Source organism: Camellia sinensis, chromosome 3 (genome assembly GCF_055761805.1).
Source record: "Camellia sinensis isolate YWXY chromosome 3, ASM5576180v1, whole genome shotgun sequence".
Taxonomy (NCBI): Eukaryota; Viridiplantae; Streptophyta; class Magnoliopsida; order Ericales; family Theaceae; genus Camellia; species Camellia sinensis.
Window position 1 is genome coordinate 99639769 of NC_138963.1, and position 14329 is coordinate 99654097.

General features: G+C 41.5%; 1 protein-coding gene and 1 pseudogene across 2 annotated transcripts in view; one reads left to right on the forward strand and one right to left on the reverse strand.

The window, feature by feature from the left end:
• Positions 1–344: 344 nt before the first annotated feature.
• LOC145822695 (cyclase-associated protein 1-like) overlaps positions 345–14329 on the reverse strand; it is a 35721-nt gene continuing 21736 nt past the window's right edge. The window contains exon 10 of the mRNA XM_082920466.1: positions 345–750. Within this exon, the coding sequence (XP_082776592.1) occupies positions 664–750 (87 nt within the window). The 3' untranslated portion in view covers positions 345–663. The remainder of the gene's footprint in view (positions 751–14329) is intronic.
• LOC114287927 (acetyl-CoA acetyltransferase 2 pseudogene) lies at positions 6692–8348 on the forward strand (annotated as a pseudogene). Its single transcript, XR_014364349.1, has one exon. The product of XR_014364349.1 is annotated as an acetyl-CoA acetyltransferase 2 pseudogene (transcript).

A 14329-nucleotide genomic window follows, 5' to 3' on the forward strand; every position in this document is an offset into this window, starting at 1 on the left:
TTGGGCTTCAGTATGGTGAAGAAAATAGGTGTAATACATAAGGTTAAAATTGAGGCATATGGTACACATGCCAAAATGAGGTGTGTATTATAGAATTTCCCAAATACCTAACCATATTCCTATTAACAAAGTGAGTTATACTAACTATTTTAGCTAACAAGCCTCATATGCCTAATATATTGGAGAGGTATTTTTACAACATCATAGTCAAAATGATGGAGAAAGCTTATACAGTTGGTGCAAAGTAAGCAACAGATCAAAACACAGACATCACACTAACATTCTTCACTCAAATTCATGAGACACAAAGTTCAATTTTGAATTCTAACACGAGCACAAGTAAATAATTAAAATATTGTTGGTTGATAGAAATATTTCAAACCTTCATCACAAAAATTATAAGTTCATACAAATGAGCCGAACACAATCGCAAATACTTCACAATGAGACAGACAGACGAAAAAACATGCAGCATATTACAACAGTTCGGTCAAACAAAATAACAAAAAGAAAAAGAACACTAGAACATGAATGCATGCGATGTTTAAACACACCGCATCTGATTCAGATAGAAAAAAATGGAGAACAATAAGGACAAAGACCAGAAAAATATATTAAACGGCAAAACCCATATCAGCAATTGAATGTGAAATTTTTCCCAAATTACCCTCCAGAATGGGAGACCGGAGTTGTCACAAAGTGACTGTCTTTGTATACATGAATAAATTGTTGTGGCAAAGCGTGCTCCCCCTGCAGAATAACACCATAAACCATCCTTGGTAACTTATTCCGATTCTAGACAATACAACTATGTAGCTTAATAAAAAAAAATCTGAAGCAAGAAAAACTATTAAAAAGTAAATATTTTTCAATTAGTCATTTCTATAAATAAATGATTAAAATAGAAAATAAAAAAAAAACATAATTAAACCATCAGACAGTTGTAATGCCCATGACTTAAATTCTATCATCGTTCAATATGCCATTTATTTGACTTATAAGAGAGTAGCTCTTCAACATAAATAAATATGCGTTGTGTAACAATTATGTGTGTGGCCGTATATATAATCTGAACTACCACTAATCAAATCTTAAAATTTTGATCTCCTAAACCAGATACTAAAGGCTAACATTTAATTCTTCAGCCATGTCTAAATTGCTTGAAATTATAGCTTTTTGTTTACCTAATCTAATTTGATTTCCCTAGTGGAATTACTTAGGTGATACTAGTGTTACTTACATGCAGTCCCCAGGCACCTATTAAATTGTGATGACCGGTGCGTATTTTGCCTTGTTCTCTTGGGTTATGTTGGATTTACCTTTGTTAAAATGTTGGATTCCAAAGTGTGGTCCAGTCAACAATTGTGTTAGTTGTTTTTGAAAACTTCTCTTTAAAAATTTTTGTCCTTGTTTGTTTCAAATTCCAAGTTTTCACTTATCCCGGAGGGTGCGAGGTCGACTTTGGAGGGTCGGGAGAGAAGCCTAGAATTTTTCCGAGCTGGAAGGCCAGAGTCGCACGTGCGGGGCCTTGGGCCGCACGTGCGGGGGTGAGGCCGCATGTGCGGGAAGCAGGGGAAGGCTGTGTACACACTGCAATATATGCAGGTGCAGAGAGGAGGTGCGGGAGAGGACTGCACGTGCGGGGGTGACAGCCGCACATGCGGGAGGGCGCTCCGCACGTGCGGGAGAAGGCACCGTACGTGCGGCCAGGCGCGTGATCTATCTCGTTTTTTGTGCTTTTCAGCTATGTATAGCTCTTTTTGTTCCCTTTTCATCCATATCTGAATGTACCTCTCTCTCTCTACAATCTCTCTCTCTTGCTCTCTCATCTCTCTCTATCCAAACCCTCAAAACATTGTATTTTCTATTGATCCCAAGAATCCATTGAGATTTTGGTGCTAGTTCCTTATAACAAAATGATGAGCATATCAAGGGCTTCGTCTTGATCAATGGAGATTGAATTCCGGCAAAATTGATTTTTGGGCTTTTCTCCTCTTCTCTCTTGAGGTAAGGATTTCTTTGATCTTTTTCAATACCTCTTTTATAGATAGACATGTGATATATTCTATTGCATAAAAATCATGTTGTTATGGATCTTTTTGGAAAATCATAAAAGGGGATCTAAGTGTTGATGTGTAAGGTCAAGATTTGGGAAAATAGATTGCTGATTGGGTTAATTTGGGGGAAATGGTTTAACATGTTATGGGTAGAGAGAAGCAAAGCCCTAATTGTTTTTGTAGTAATGCACAATAGGTGAAAATGGTTGAAATGGTGAGATAATCATGTTGTGAATTAAAGAATTTGATTAATGGTTTGGTAATTTATTTGTGATTAAATCGGGTCTTATGATTTTTACATTTACCTTGTGTTGGGTTGATTGTATTTGAAAATAACGGATTGATAATTTGTTAAGTGTTAATGAGGAGTTAATCATGAGATTAGGAATTTTGGGCAACGCCCTTGTTGAGTGGGAATTGAGCTGATTATGACTTTGTTATCCGTGGGTCGAGTTTTTGGTTAAATGAATGAAACAAGCTTCTTTTATTGTACATATTTATGTATATAATTGGTGAATTGCGAATTGGAAATTTTGGAAAGTAGTTTTGAAAAGATAGAGATGATTGTAACTCTTTTACAAATTAAGAAGGAACCTTGGTCAAAGTTGAAAACCTTGGAACATCATTGTTGTTGTTGGACTTAATGCCTCATAAAAATGGAATGAGTGTATTTCGCGCATTGATGCATATTGCTTAGAGGTTTTGTCCTTGGTCATCGGTGAAGGGTGACATTGTAAATGTTGAAATGGTTATGTGTCTGTAGTACACTTGAGTTATCTATGAATGTTGTATAAAGTGATGGTTGGAAAATGTGTAATGCGCTGAGAATGAGAATGAGAAGTACCATTACCTTCTAGCTAGCGCCTGGAGAATTGGCAGAGGTACCATTACCTTCCAGCCGGTGTCTGGTAAATTGACATTTCATTGTGGAAAGACGTATCATTGGCTTACCATGCTTGAGGCAGGTAGGGCAGAATTTATTTATTATTATTGCTCTGGTATATTTGAGTATGTTATGCGTTATGATGGTTGTGGTTTTTGGAAGGCCGAATTGCCTAAATTGTAGAACTAGATAGTTGTTGGATGCTTGTTGTGTTTCCTTTCATACTAAAGGTATACTTGCAGGGGCATGAATGGGTGGGAAGCTTAGTTGCACGAAGCGGGAGCAGGAGCGGGGGCGGGAGCGGGGGAACGTGGCCACTTAGAGGAGTCGTAAATTAGGAGCGCTTATATATTATTTTTATTAATTATATTTTATTTATTATAATAAATAATGAATAATAAATTATGTTCAAATAAATAAAAAATAAAAATTAAATCTTTTATTTTATAAATTTTTAACTTTTTTTTATTATATATGATTTAAATAGATTTCTTTTAAATAATTAGATGATTTATTTTATTTATTATATGTTAAAAAGTTAAGAATAATAAATTTTAATAAATAATTTTTTATTTTAGACAAAAGAATTATATTATACAAATTATATTATATATGATAAATATTATATATATTAAATATAATATATTATATTATATTATATATATATGATAAATTATATTTATATTATATAATATAAAACGGAGAGGGAGAGGGAGGGAGAACAGAGATCGAGAGAGAGAGAGAGACGAAGAACAGAGACGAGAGAGGGAGACGAATAGCGAGACGAAGCAAACAGAGACGAGAGAGGGAGACGAAGAGAGAAACGAAGCAAACAGAGGCGAAGAGAGACGAAGAGGAGATCGAGACTGAGAGAAGAGAGAGCGACGAAGACAGTCGAGATCGACCGTGAGAGGTCTCAGCCCTAATCGCGATTCTTTCGCATTAGAAGCGCGATTCTCTCGTATTAGAAGCGCGATTCTTGTGCGATTCTTCCTTGGAAGCGCAAAATCGCGCTTCTTCCTCAGAAGCGTGAGTCCCTTCCACGATTCCTGCAACTAAGGTGGGAAGTAGACGTGAGTAATGTGTTGAGATTGTAAGTAATGTGAAAGATATCAGATACTCGTGAACATGTTTTTGAAAAGTCAAATCAAGTGCAAGTCTAAAAAGTGTGAGAAAGTGTAAATGGTTTTTGGTGAAAATTCTTACTTTCAGAAATTTGTTACTGTCATATAAATCTTGGTAAAAAGGTAATAAGAAGAAAGAAGGGTGAATTGCTTACGTTATTAAATGAAATGAATGATTTTGAGAAAAATACTTATATGCGTATATTTCTATATAAACCATCACATTATTTATACAGTATGGGACTAAGCATTCATGATCATAGCTATCTATAGGTTGTTATTGTTGAGGATCATGTTGAGATCCCTACTGGACTATATGTTCATCCCACGTTGCTAAATTTTTTTGAAGTGAACAGGGAGAAGTGTTTCAAGGTCATGAATCTTCTTTATCTGTTGACCACAGGACCTTTTATTTGTGGGCGGAATGCCATTGATGTAAAAGGGTTAAACCCTTTCTCTACCTTGTAAGATGTAAGCCTTCGGACAATTTATTTGGATATACTCTTGTTGCATTCATTTTATATTCGAATGAGAGAATTATTATTTATGTATTCCTTGTAACTATAACGAGCTTCAGTATGCTATCTCTGAAATTGAATTTATAATAACGGTTTTGGGAATGGAAACCGAGTAATATAAGTGGGGCGTGACAACTTGGCATCAGAGCGAGCCAGGTTTGAATACTTTGGGCTCGTGAGAAGTGGTTTTTACCATGAAAGGGTTTGCTATGCTTGGTGAGGACGTTGCATATAGTTAGGATAAATGTTAGGACTTATATGTTGCATTTATGTGAGCATGAGATTAAGTTTCTTGGATAGTACTTGTAGCCGGTGAACTTACTTTGAGGTCCTATGGGAAACACGCCTGATCAACGTAGTTTCTAATAGGAATTCTTTGAGAGTTTCGAGACGAGTGGTTATCCTTATGGACTTGATTCGATTATGTATTTAGATGTTTAAATTGTTTATATGTATTGGGAATTGTATGTTTTGGGGGTTAAGTGTGTCTTGTTACTTAGTGGTGATGAGTGTGTACCTCTGGGAGGCCGTTGCGATGGGCACTAAGTTGATTTTGTTTTGGGATTTTATACGATATCTACACGAGGGAATAGAGGACGAATGAGTAGTAGGGGTGTCGGTAGGGGCATGGCAGTTCCCTTAGCACCTGTCATTACAGCATCTGTTGTCGGCGAGGAAGTTGCACGCAAGGTTGTGAGAGTGGTGCAAGACGCTCTAGCTCGCAATGAGGGGAACAACGGGCATACCGTCAAGCTTACTAAGGGGTTTCTTCGCTCCAATCCAACGGAGTTTTGGGGGGAGGCAAAACCGCTAGAGGCGGAGAGTTGGTTGGAACAGATTACCAAGACTCTTGATATGCTCAGAGTCGAGGACGAGGGGTTGAGGATTTCTTCGGCAACCTTCAAATTGAAAGGAGATGCAAATCATTGGTGGAAGTATGCTAAGAATGCTGTAGATGCCACTTGGGTTGCTTTTACCGAGGCCTTTTTGGCCAAGTATTTCCCTCCTTCTGCTCGGGAAAGGTTGAGGGAACAGTTTGTTGAGTTGCGCCAGGATGCTACTCCTTTGGCTCAGTTCGAGATGAGATTCACTAGTTTGTCGAGGTTTGGTCCAGAGTTGGTGGCAACAAAGGAACGCCGTTGTTATGAGTTTGAGAGGCGGTTACGTGATGATATCCAGGAGAAGGTGGTTGGATCCATAAGGAAGAATTATTTTGCTTTAGTTGAGGCAACGGCCCATGTGGAGGCCATGGTTAGCAGTGTTGGTCGAGTTAGAGAGGAGGTCATTTCGGTAACTCCTACAATTCATAGGCACTCTAGGCTTAGTAAGAGGTGGAAGCGAGCGCATGCTCACTCCCAAACTCGGTCCTTGTCTTCGTCAGGGGTTTCAAGCTCATCCGTTGGGGGATTCAGTGAGGTTCGGGCTCCAAATCAGGTTCGGAGTTGGGAGACTGCTGTTTGTTTTAATTGTGGTTAGCAGGGCCATGTTAGACGTTTTTTCCCTTTGCGTGTAAATTCTTCGGGTGTTTCGGAATCTAGTCGGACTCTGTCCCATCAGTCCAATCGGGGAGATATCGGTACCAGACCCGAAAAGGCCAGGCTTCGAGAGGTTCGCGAGGGTCGATTTTTCAACCAGCGCGGTAGTATCACCCTTGAGAGGGACTTTTGTTTTAAAGGCCGATGTCATAAATTGTGAAGCTTTTGTTATTGATCGGTGTGCTCTAGGATGCTAAGGCACCGTGGTTATGTGTTGTATATATATACGTATTGTTGTTTGTTTACACTCATGTGTTGAGCATGCAATGAGTCTTGAACTCTCTTTTATGTATATGTGATGAAAAGTTGTTAATGGGATTGATAATCCTAGTATTATTGTATATCAAATTGTTAAAACCTACCCACCTACTTCACCCACTTCACCTACTCCATTACACCTACTCCACCCACTTCACCTACTCCACCACCCACTACACCTACTCCACCCACTTCACCTACTCCACCTACTACCTATTCTTCTCTTCTATATATAGGAATTGTAAACATATAACAAATATATCAATCAATAATACATACAATTTATTCTCTCTCTATTTCTCTTTATACATTGAATTTTTACATGGTATCAGAGCAAGGTTAAGCACTTAGTATTTTTCGCTTCACCGGCGGGCGGCAACCTCGCCTTGGCCGCCCGCCGGACCTCAACCTAGTCCGCTAGAATTTTCTACACATACCTTGAAATTTCTTCGAGTCCACCACCTTCATGCCCAACTCCTTCGAGTCGCTGTCCTTGACTCACCCTGTCAACCCAAACACACCACCGTCTCAATCGTCTTCATCTATCACCACTGTTGACCTTAACCTGTCGCTGCAGTCCCTTCAATCTGATCAACGGCTGGACACACACACCCAATGCAAATCTCTCTCTGTACTGCTGTGGGGATTCAACTCTCTCACAGATATTCATTTACATATATCATCATGGCTCCAGCAGCAGCAACAGCATCTGCAGATTCTATAAAGCCTAGAGATGTTTGTATTGTGGGTGTTGCACGTACACCAATGGGTGGATTTCTTGGTTCTCTTTCATCTTTACCAGCCACTAAGCTCGGATCTATAGCTATTGGCAGTGCTCTTAAAAGGGCTCATGTTGATCCGTCACTTGTCCAAGAAGTTTTCTTTGGGAACGTCCTCAGTGCCAATTTGGGGCAGGCTCCGGCTAGGCAAGCGGCATTAGGTGCAGGAATACCTAATTCAGTGGTTTGTACCACCATTAACAAAGTTTGTGCATCAGGGATGAAAGCAACTATGCTTGCAGCACAGAGTATCCAGTTGGGCATCAATGATGTTGTTGTAGCTGGCAGCATGGAAAGCATGTCCAATGTCCCTAAATACCTAGCGGAAGCAAGGAAGGGATCTCGACTTGGGCATGATTCTCTTGTTGATGGTATGTTGAAAGATGGATTGTGGGATGTTTATAACGATTATGGAATGGGAGTTTGTGCTGAATTATGTGCAGAACAACATAAAGTAACAAGAGAAGAGCAGGATGATTATGCCGTTCAGTAGTGGGTCCACCAGCATTCCTCTCAAGGCCACTAGGACTCGTTACTTCATATGTGGTGTCGTTGGTCACTGTGGCAGTGGCATGAAGCTATCTGCCACCGCTGTCTTTGATAAACCTACACAGATACCAATCCTCCTTCCTTTTCTTTTTTAATCACACCGATCCACCGCCCAACTTTTATTTTCATTATTATAAACCTTAGTTGGTCTCACTTCCCCCAATTTCAATACCCACTTTCTCTCTCCTCCTTTATTATGTGAGACTGATGATGGGGTAGCACAGCAGAGATGCTCCACTTTTTATCTATTTCTTTCCAAACCCAACACCCTCTCTCTCCACTTTATCACATGGGCTTGTCCCCTCTCTCTCCTCCGTTTGATTTCAAAATCAATTATTTTTATTTATTTTCTCAAAACCATTTTTAATCTCTTTCAAATATCCACTCTATAATAATATATCTTTTGCAGGGCACTACCCCCAACTTTATTTTGAAACATCCATGTTCCCTTCGTCATCCACCTCACACCGATCTTTTTCAAATAACCCATCCAAAAATATTTTTCTCTCTATTTTTTATTTTATTTTATTTTTATTAAACAAAACAACACAAAATAACACCAAAACCACTCCACAAACTTGTCATTTCTTCATACCGGGGATCAACCCCGATCAGAATTTTACACACAAAAAAAAAAAAAAAAAAAACAAACAAACAAACAAACAAACAAACAAAACAACCACATTCACCGGCGGGATTTTTCTTCTCTACTCTGCTGCCGGTCTCTTCTTCTTGCCTCCGTCCTGGACTGCCCTTGACGGTGCTGCCTCCGTGTTTTCCACGCCGCCGAGCACGTTCACTCCCCCATACTCCTCCACTGCAGCATATGGCGGACCTCCAAATCGGAACATCACGGTGGCCTTCCGCTTCAGCTCCTTGTTTTCCGCCTTTAGCACACTTATCTCTGCTCGCGCATCCTTATACATGCGTTGGAGCAGAGCCAGTTGGGCGTTTAACTGTTGCACCTCATTTGTCCTACTCTGCAGCCGGTGCGACAGGTTTGTGACCGCCATCATGGTCTCCACACATGACTTCAAAGTATACTGATTGGCCTCAATATCAGTTTGCATCGCCATTTTTTGCTCCACCGACCACATCGGAAAGTTCAACGGAGCAAAACCAGAGGCGCTTGGTTGAGGTTCACTGGCCACCGCACCAGTTATCTCTCTTGTTGACTCGTTGAGGTCGGGAAAGAGAGTGAGCAGACCACGGGACGAAGAGGCCATATTCTGGGTAGCCAAACAGGAAGACGAGGCCATTTTCTGGGCAACAGAGTGTTCCAGAATCTCTTTCTCAGAAACGGAAGAGGTTTTTCAGTGTTCCAGAATCTCTTTCTCAGAAACGGAAGAGGTTTTTCAAAGGATTTTCGCAGGTTTTTTGTCTCAGCCTCTGCCTTCGCCTCAGCCTCCGTCTTGGTTTAATAGCCAAGGCAGACACGCGCATCGCGCGCCACTTGACGCCAGACGACAAAACGGGCACGCAAGCCAATGTGGTGACGCGCCTCGCCATCATGTCCGGCACACCTTTTTATGACTTGGGCTCGCCTTTTGATGGCACGTCTTTTTATGGATTGGGCACGCCTTTTGATAGCACGCCTTTTGAAAGATTGGGCACACCTTTTGAGGGTGCGACTTTTTAGGGGTCCGACAAGACTCTGTAAACTATCCCGACATTGATTTCGGTTAGCCCCTTCATGGGTCCGACAAGACTCTGTAAACTGTCCCGACATTAATTCTGGTTAGCTCCTTCATGGGTCCGACAAGACTCTGTAAACTGTCCCGACATTGATTCCGGTTAGCTCCTTTATGGGTCCGACAAGACTCTGTAAACTGTCCCGACATTGATTCCGGTTAGTTTCTACAAGGGTCCAGCAAGACTCCGTAAACTGTCACAACAACTGTCACAACATTGTCTGCTACAACAGTCCGACATGACCTCATAAACTGTCTTCTACATCGGTCTGACACAATCATCCAGTGTCCTCTACAACGTTATGACACCACCATACAGTGTCTTCACCATCGGTCTGACACGACCATACAGTGTCTCCTATCCTCTTTTATTTTTATGTATTTTCTTGTTTTGTTACTCTCTCCAAACTCAAGTTGGTTAGTTCCTATCCCCCTTGAGTTTGCGGGGGGCTGTTAAAACCTACCACCTACTTCACCCACTTCACCTACTCCATTACACCTACTCCACCCACTTCACCTACTCCACCACCCACTACACCTACTCCACCCACTTCACCTACTCCACTTCACCTACTCCACCTACTACCTATTCTTCTCTTCTATATATAGGAATTGTAAACATATAACAAATATATCAATCAATAATACATACAATTTATTCTCTCTATTTCTCTTTATACATTGAATTTTTACACAAATGTTGAGCTATGAGATAGTCATGTAATAGCATTTGATTCTTGTTTAGTTTAGAAATTGTTGGTGGAAAATGAGAAGTCTGCGGAATTTTTGTGACTAGCGTAGTGTTATGATGAGGGCCAAACTTTTAAGGCTTTTATTGTGTTGAGTTTAAGGAAATGTGAGACCTTCGAATCTTGTGAAGATTGGTGGAAGTGATGTAGGAATGTCTAAGGGAGTGTGAGGTTCATATCTCGGCATAGTGAGGATGGCACTAGTGCATGTTGTATAGTGTCTTGAGTTATTGATTTGTGAGTTCATTGCGGTCCTATCGACCGTGAATAGGGTCAGTGTTGTGCCACGGTTAGTTGTGAGTTTGCGATGTTATTAGATTTTGGGTGGAGTTTTGTGTGGGAGAGAATTTCTTGGGTAGGTGCTCGAAGTACTTACTAGAATGGTGAATGGTTTGTGTTCTTAGATAACGAGTGTATCATTGGTAAGAATTATCTTGTGTGACCGGGATCATGTGATCGCCATTGACCTATTCGGTCTTGTGTTGAAATATAAGAGCACGTTTGCCACCTAGGCGTGTGAGTAGAATTCCTATGGGAACAATAGTGGAGTAATCTGTTTTGGGGAAGCCGAGAAGACTCTAAAAGTATGTGAAACGGTGTTTGGGAACCTGTCTCTGGGTGAACGGGACGGGAGGAGAGTGTAGATGCTTAAGTGCCGGGGGCGAAAATTCTTGGGTGATTAGTTTAGTTGATCAGTATCAAGGTGGGTGGCAAATAGTCACTTTAGGATGGTTTGTGTTAGAATTTACCATCACCTACCACCACTACCACCTCACCTACTCCACTAAACCTAACCCACTACACCACTACCACCATCCACTACACCTACATCTATATAAGGAACCATTTGTAATAGACAGAACAAAAAACATCAATCAATAATACATAAATTCTTACATGGTATCAGAGCAAGGTTAAGACCTTAGTATTTCTCGCTTCACCGGCGTGCGGCAACCTCGCCTTGGCCGCCCGCCGGACCTCAACCTATTCCGCTTATTTTCTACACATACCTTGACTTCTTCAACATTTTCTTACACCCCTCCTCCGCTATGTCGGCGGCGGCACCCGCATCATCGTCTAGCCTCTATCGCCGTTCACCTCGCCTCTCACATATCCGTGGTTGTACTCTTACTCGTCGTCGTCGTTGGCGTTTCTGGCGCTGCTTTTCTGCTCGTCACTGCTGTTTTTTTTTTCCCGATTTGCTCTCTCTCTCTTAGCCATGGATTTGGGTGTGGGGTGTAGAGCTGTGGCTCTGTTGTTGGTAGCCATGTTTGCTGGCTTGAAGGTTTCAATGGCAGCAGTGTACAAGGTTGGGGACTCCGCTGGTTGAACCATCATTGGGAATATTGATTACAAGGCCTGGGCTGCTTCCAAGACGTTTCATGTTGGAGATGTCATCATTTTCGAATACAATTTTCAATGTCACGTGTTGCAAGTGCCCCACAAAGAATACCAAGCCTGCAGAAGTGTAAGACAGTAACATGCATCTTCACATACAGCTTGGGTAATGTGTAACTATCAAAAGCACAAGCTTCTTGGACATCCCTCTCTCTCTCTCTCCATGGACCCAACATCATCATCATGCACCCACTCTATCTCCCTCACTCTCATTTTTTCCCACTTTCAAACCCACTTTAATCATATCTCTCCTTTCTCTTAATTTATTTCATCCACGTTCTTTCACCCTTTTCTTTTATTTTAATATATATATATATATATATATTTTATTATAATATATTTTCCCTATCCCTTGTTAGTAAGCATCACCCGTTTTCCATTCTCTTATTATTATTTATTTTATATTCCACCAAAAAAAAAAAAAAAAAAAAAAAAAAAAAAAAAAAAATCACACTGCTGTTTTTCTTATCACCCATCCACAAATATTTTTCTCTATTTTCTTTATCCATTATTTTCTTTTATTTTATTTTTCTTATTAAACAAAACAACACCACAAAATAACACCAATAACATTCCACAACCTTGTCATTTTATTCATCTCAGGGGATCAACCCCGATCACACTTTTACATCAAAAAAAAAAAAAAAAAAAAAAAAAAAACCCACAAACAAAAACAAAACTACCACACCCATAGTGGGATTTTTCTTCTCTACTCAGCCGCCGGTCTTTTCTTCTTGCCTCCGTCCTGGGTGGTCCTTGCCGGTGTTGCCTCCGTGCTTCCTAGACCACCAAGCAAGTTGCCTCCTCCCTGCTCCTCCACTACAGCATACGGTAGACCTCCAAATTGGAACATCACGGTGGCCTTCCGCTTCAGCTCCTTATTTTCCGCCTTTAGCACACTTAACTCTGCTCGCGCATCCTTATACATGCGTTGGAGCAGAGCCAGTTGGGCGTTTAACTGCTGCACCTCATTTGTCCTACTCTGCAGCCGGTGCGACAAGTTTGTGACCGCAGTCATGGTTTCCACACATGACTTCAGTGTATACTGATTGGCCTCCACATCCGACTGCACTGCCATTTTTTGCTCCACCGACCGCATCGGAAAGTTCAACGGAGCAAAACCAGAGGTGTTTGGTTGAGGTTCACTGGCCACCGCACCAGTTATTTCTCTTGTAGACTCGTTCAGTTCTGGAAAGAGCGTGAGCAGCCCACGGGAAGAGGAGGCCATGTTCTGGGTAGCTGGACGGGACGAAGAGGCCATGTTGCTGAGTGTTTCAGAGACGGGTTGGTTACAGAGTATTACAGAGTTTCTCTCTCAGCAAAGGAAGAGTTTTTTCAGAGGATTTTCAGAAGTTTTTTGTCTGCCTCAGCCTCTGCCTCAACCTTGGTTTAAATAGCCAGGGCCGATCCGCGCATCGCGCGCCACTTGCCGACAGACGACAAACGGGCGCGCCAACCAAGGCACTCATGTGCCTCGCCATCATGTCCGGCACACCTTTTGATGAATTGGGCACGCCTTTTGATGGCACGCCTTTTTATGAATTGGGCACGCCTTTTGATGGCACGCCTTTTTATGGATTGGGCACACCTTTTGAGGGTGCGACTTTTTAAGGGTCCGACAAGACTCTGTAAACTGTCCCGACATTGATTCCGGTTAGCTCCTTTATGGGTCCGACAAGACTCTGTAAACTGTCCCGACATAGATTCCGGTTAGTTTCTACAAGGGTCCGACAAGACTCTGTAAACTGTCCCGACATTGATTCCGGTTAGCTCCTTTATGAGTCCGACAAGACTCTGTAAACTGTCCCGACATTGATTCCGGTTAGTTTCTACAAGGGTCCAGCAAGACTCTGTAAACTGTCATAACAACTGTCACAATAGTGTCTGCTACAACGGTCCGACATGACCCCGTAAACTGTCTTCTACAACGGTCCGACATGACCCCATAAACTGTCTTCTACAACGGTCCGACATGACCCCATAAACTGTCTTCTACAACGGTCCGACATGACCCCATAAACTGTCTTCTACATCGGTCTGACACCGCCATCCAGTGTCCTCTACAACGTTATGACACCCCCATACAGTGTCCTCTACAACGTTATGACACCACCATCCAGTGTCTTCATCAATGGTCTGACACGACCATACAGTGTCTCTTATCCTCTTTTATTTTTATGTATTTTCTTGTTTTGTTCCTCTCTTCAAACTCAAGTTGGTTAGTTTCTATCCTCCTTGAGTTTGCGGGGGGCTGTTAGAATTTACCATCACCTACCACCACTACCACCTCACCTACTCCACTAAACCTAACCCACTACACCACTACCACCATCCACTACACCTACATCTATATAAGGAACCATTTGTAATAGACAGAACAAAAAACATCAATCAATAATACATAAATTCTTACAGTTTGAATAAGAGTTGTGAGGTTGGAGCCTTGGAAGTTAAGCGCAGATTCAGCTATAAGGCGGTATAGTACCCTGGATTGCGTTTGGGGGTGTGGAGCCCCTCTTATGTGTGTGTGGTTATCGATGTGCGGCTATTGGTGTGAGTTCCTGAGACCCCATGAGTTGGGATAAGATGTTAACTTCTTTGTTGAGAACACTTGTAAGCCTTCGTGTATCAAAGGTCTATTTCAATTGTGTTGGTATTGGTGCCCAACTTTCGGAGTTTGGAAAGTCATGCGTGTAGTAATTGTCTCTTTTAGCATTGTGTTTAATTCTAATTGTTGTTGTTATGGAAATGTAATTGTCGCATTTTGAAGTCACTGTAAGTGTAAAGG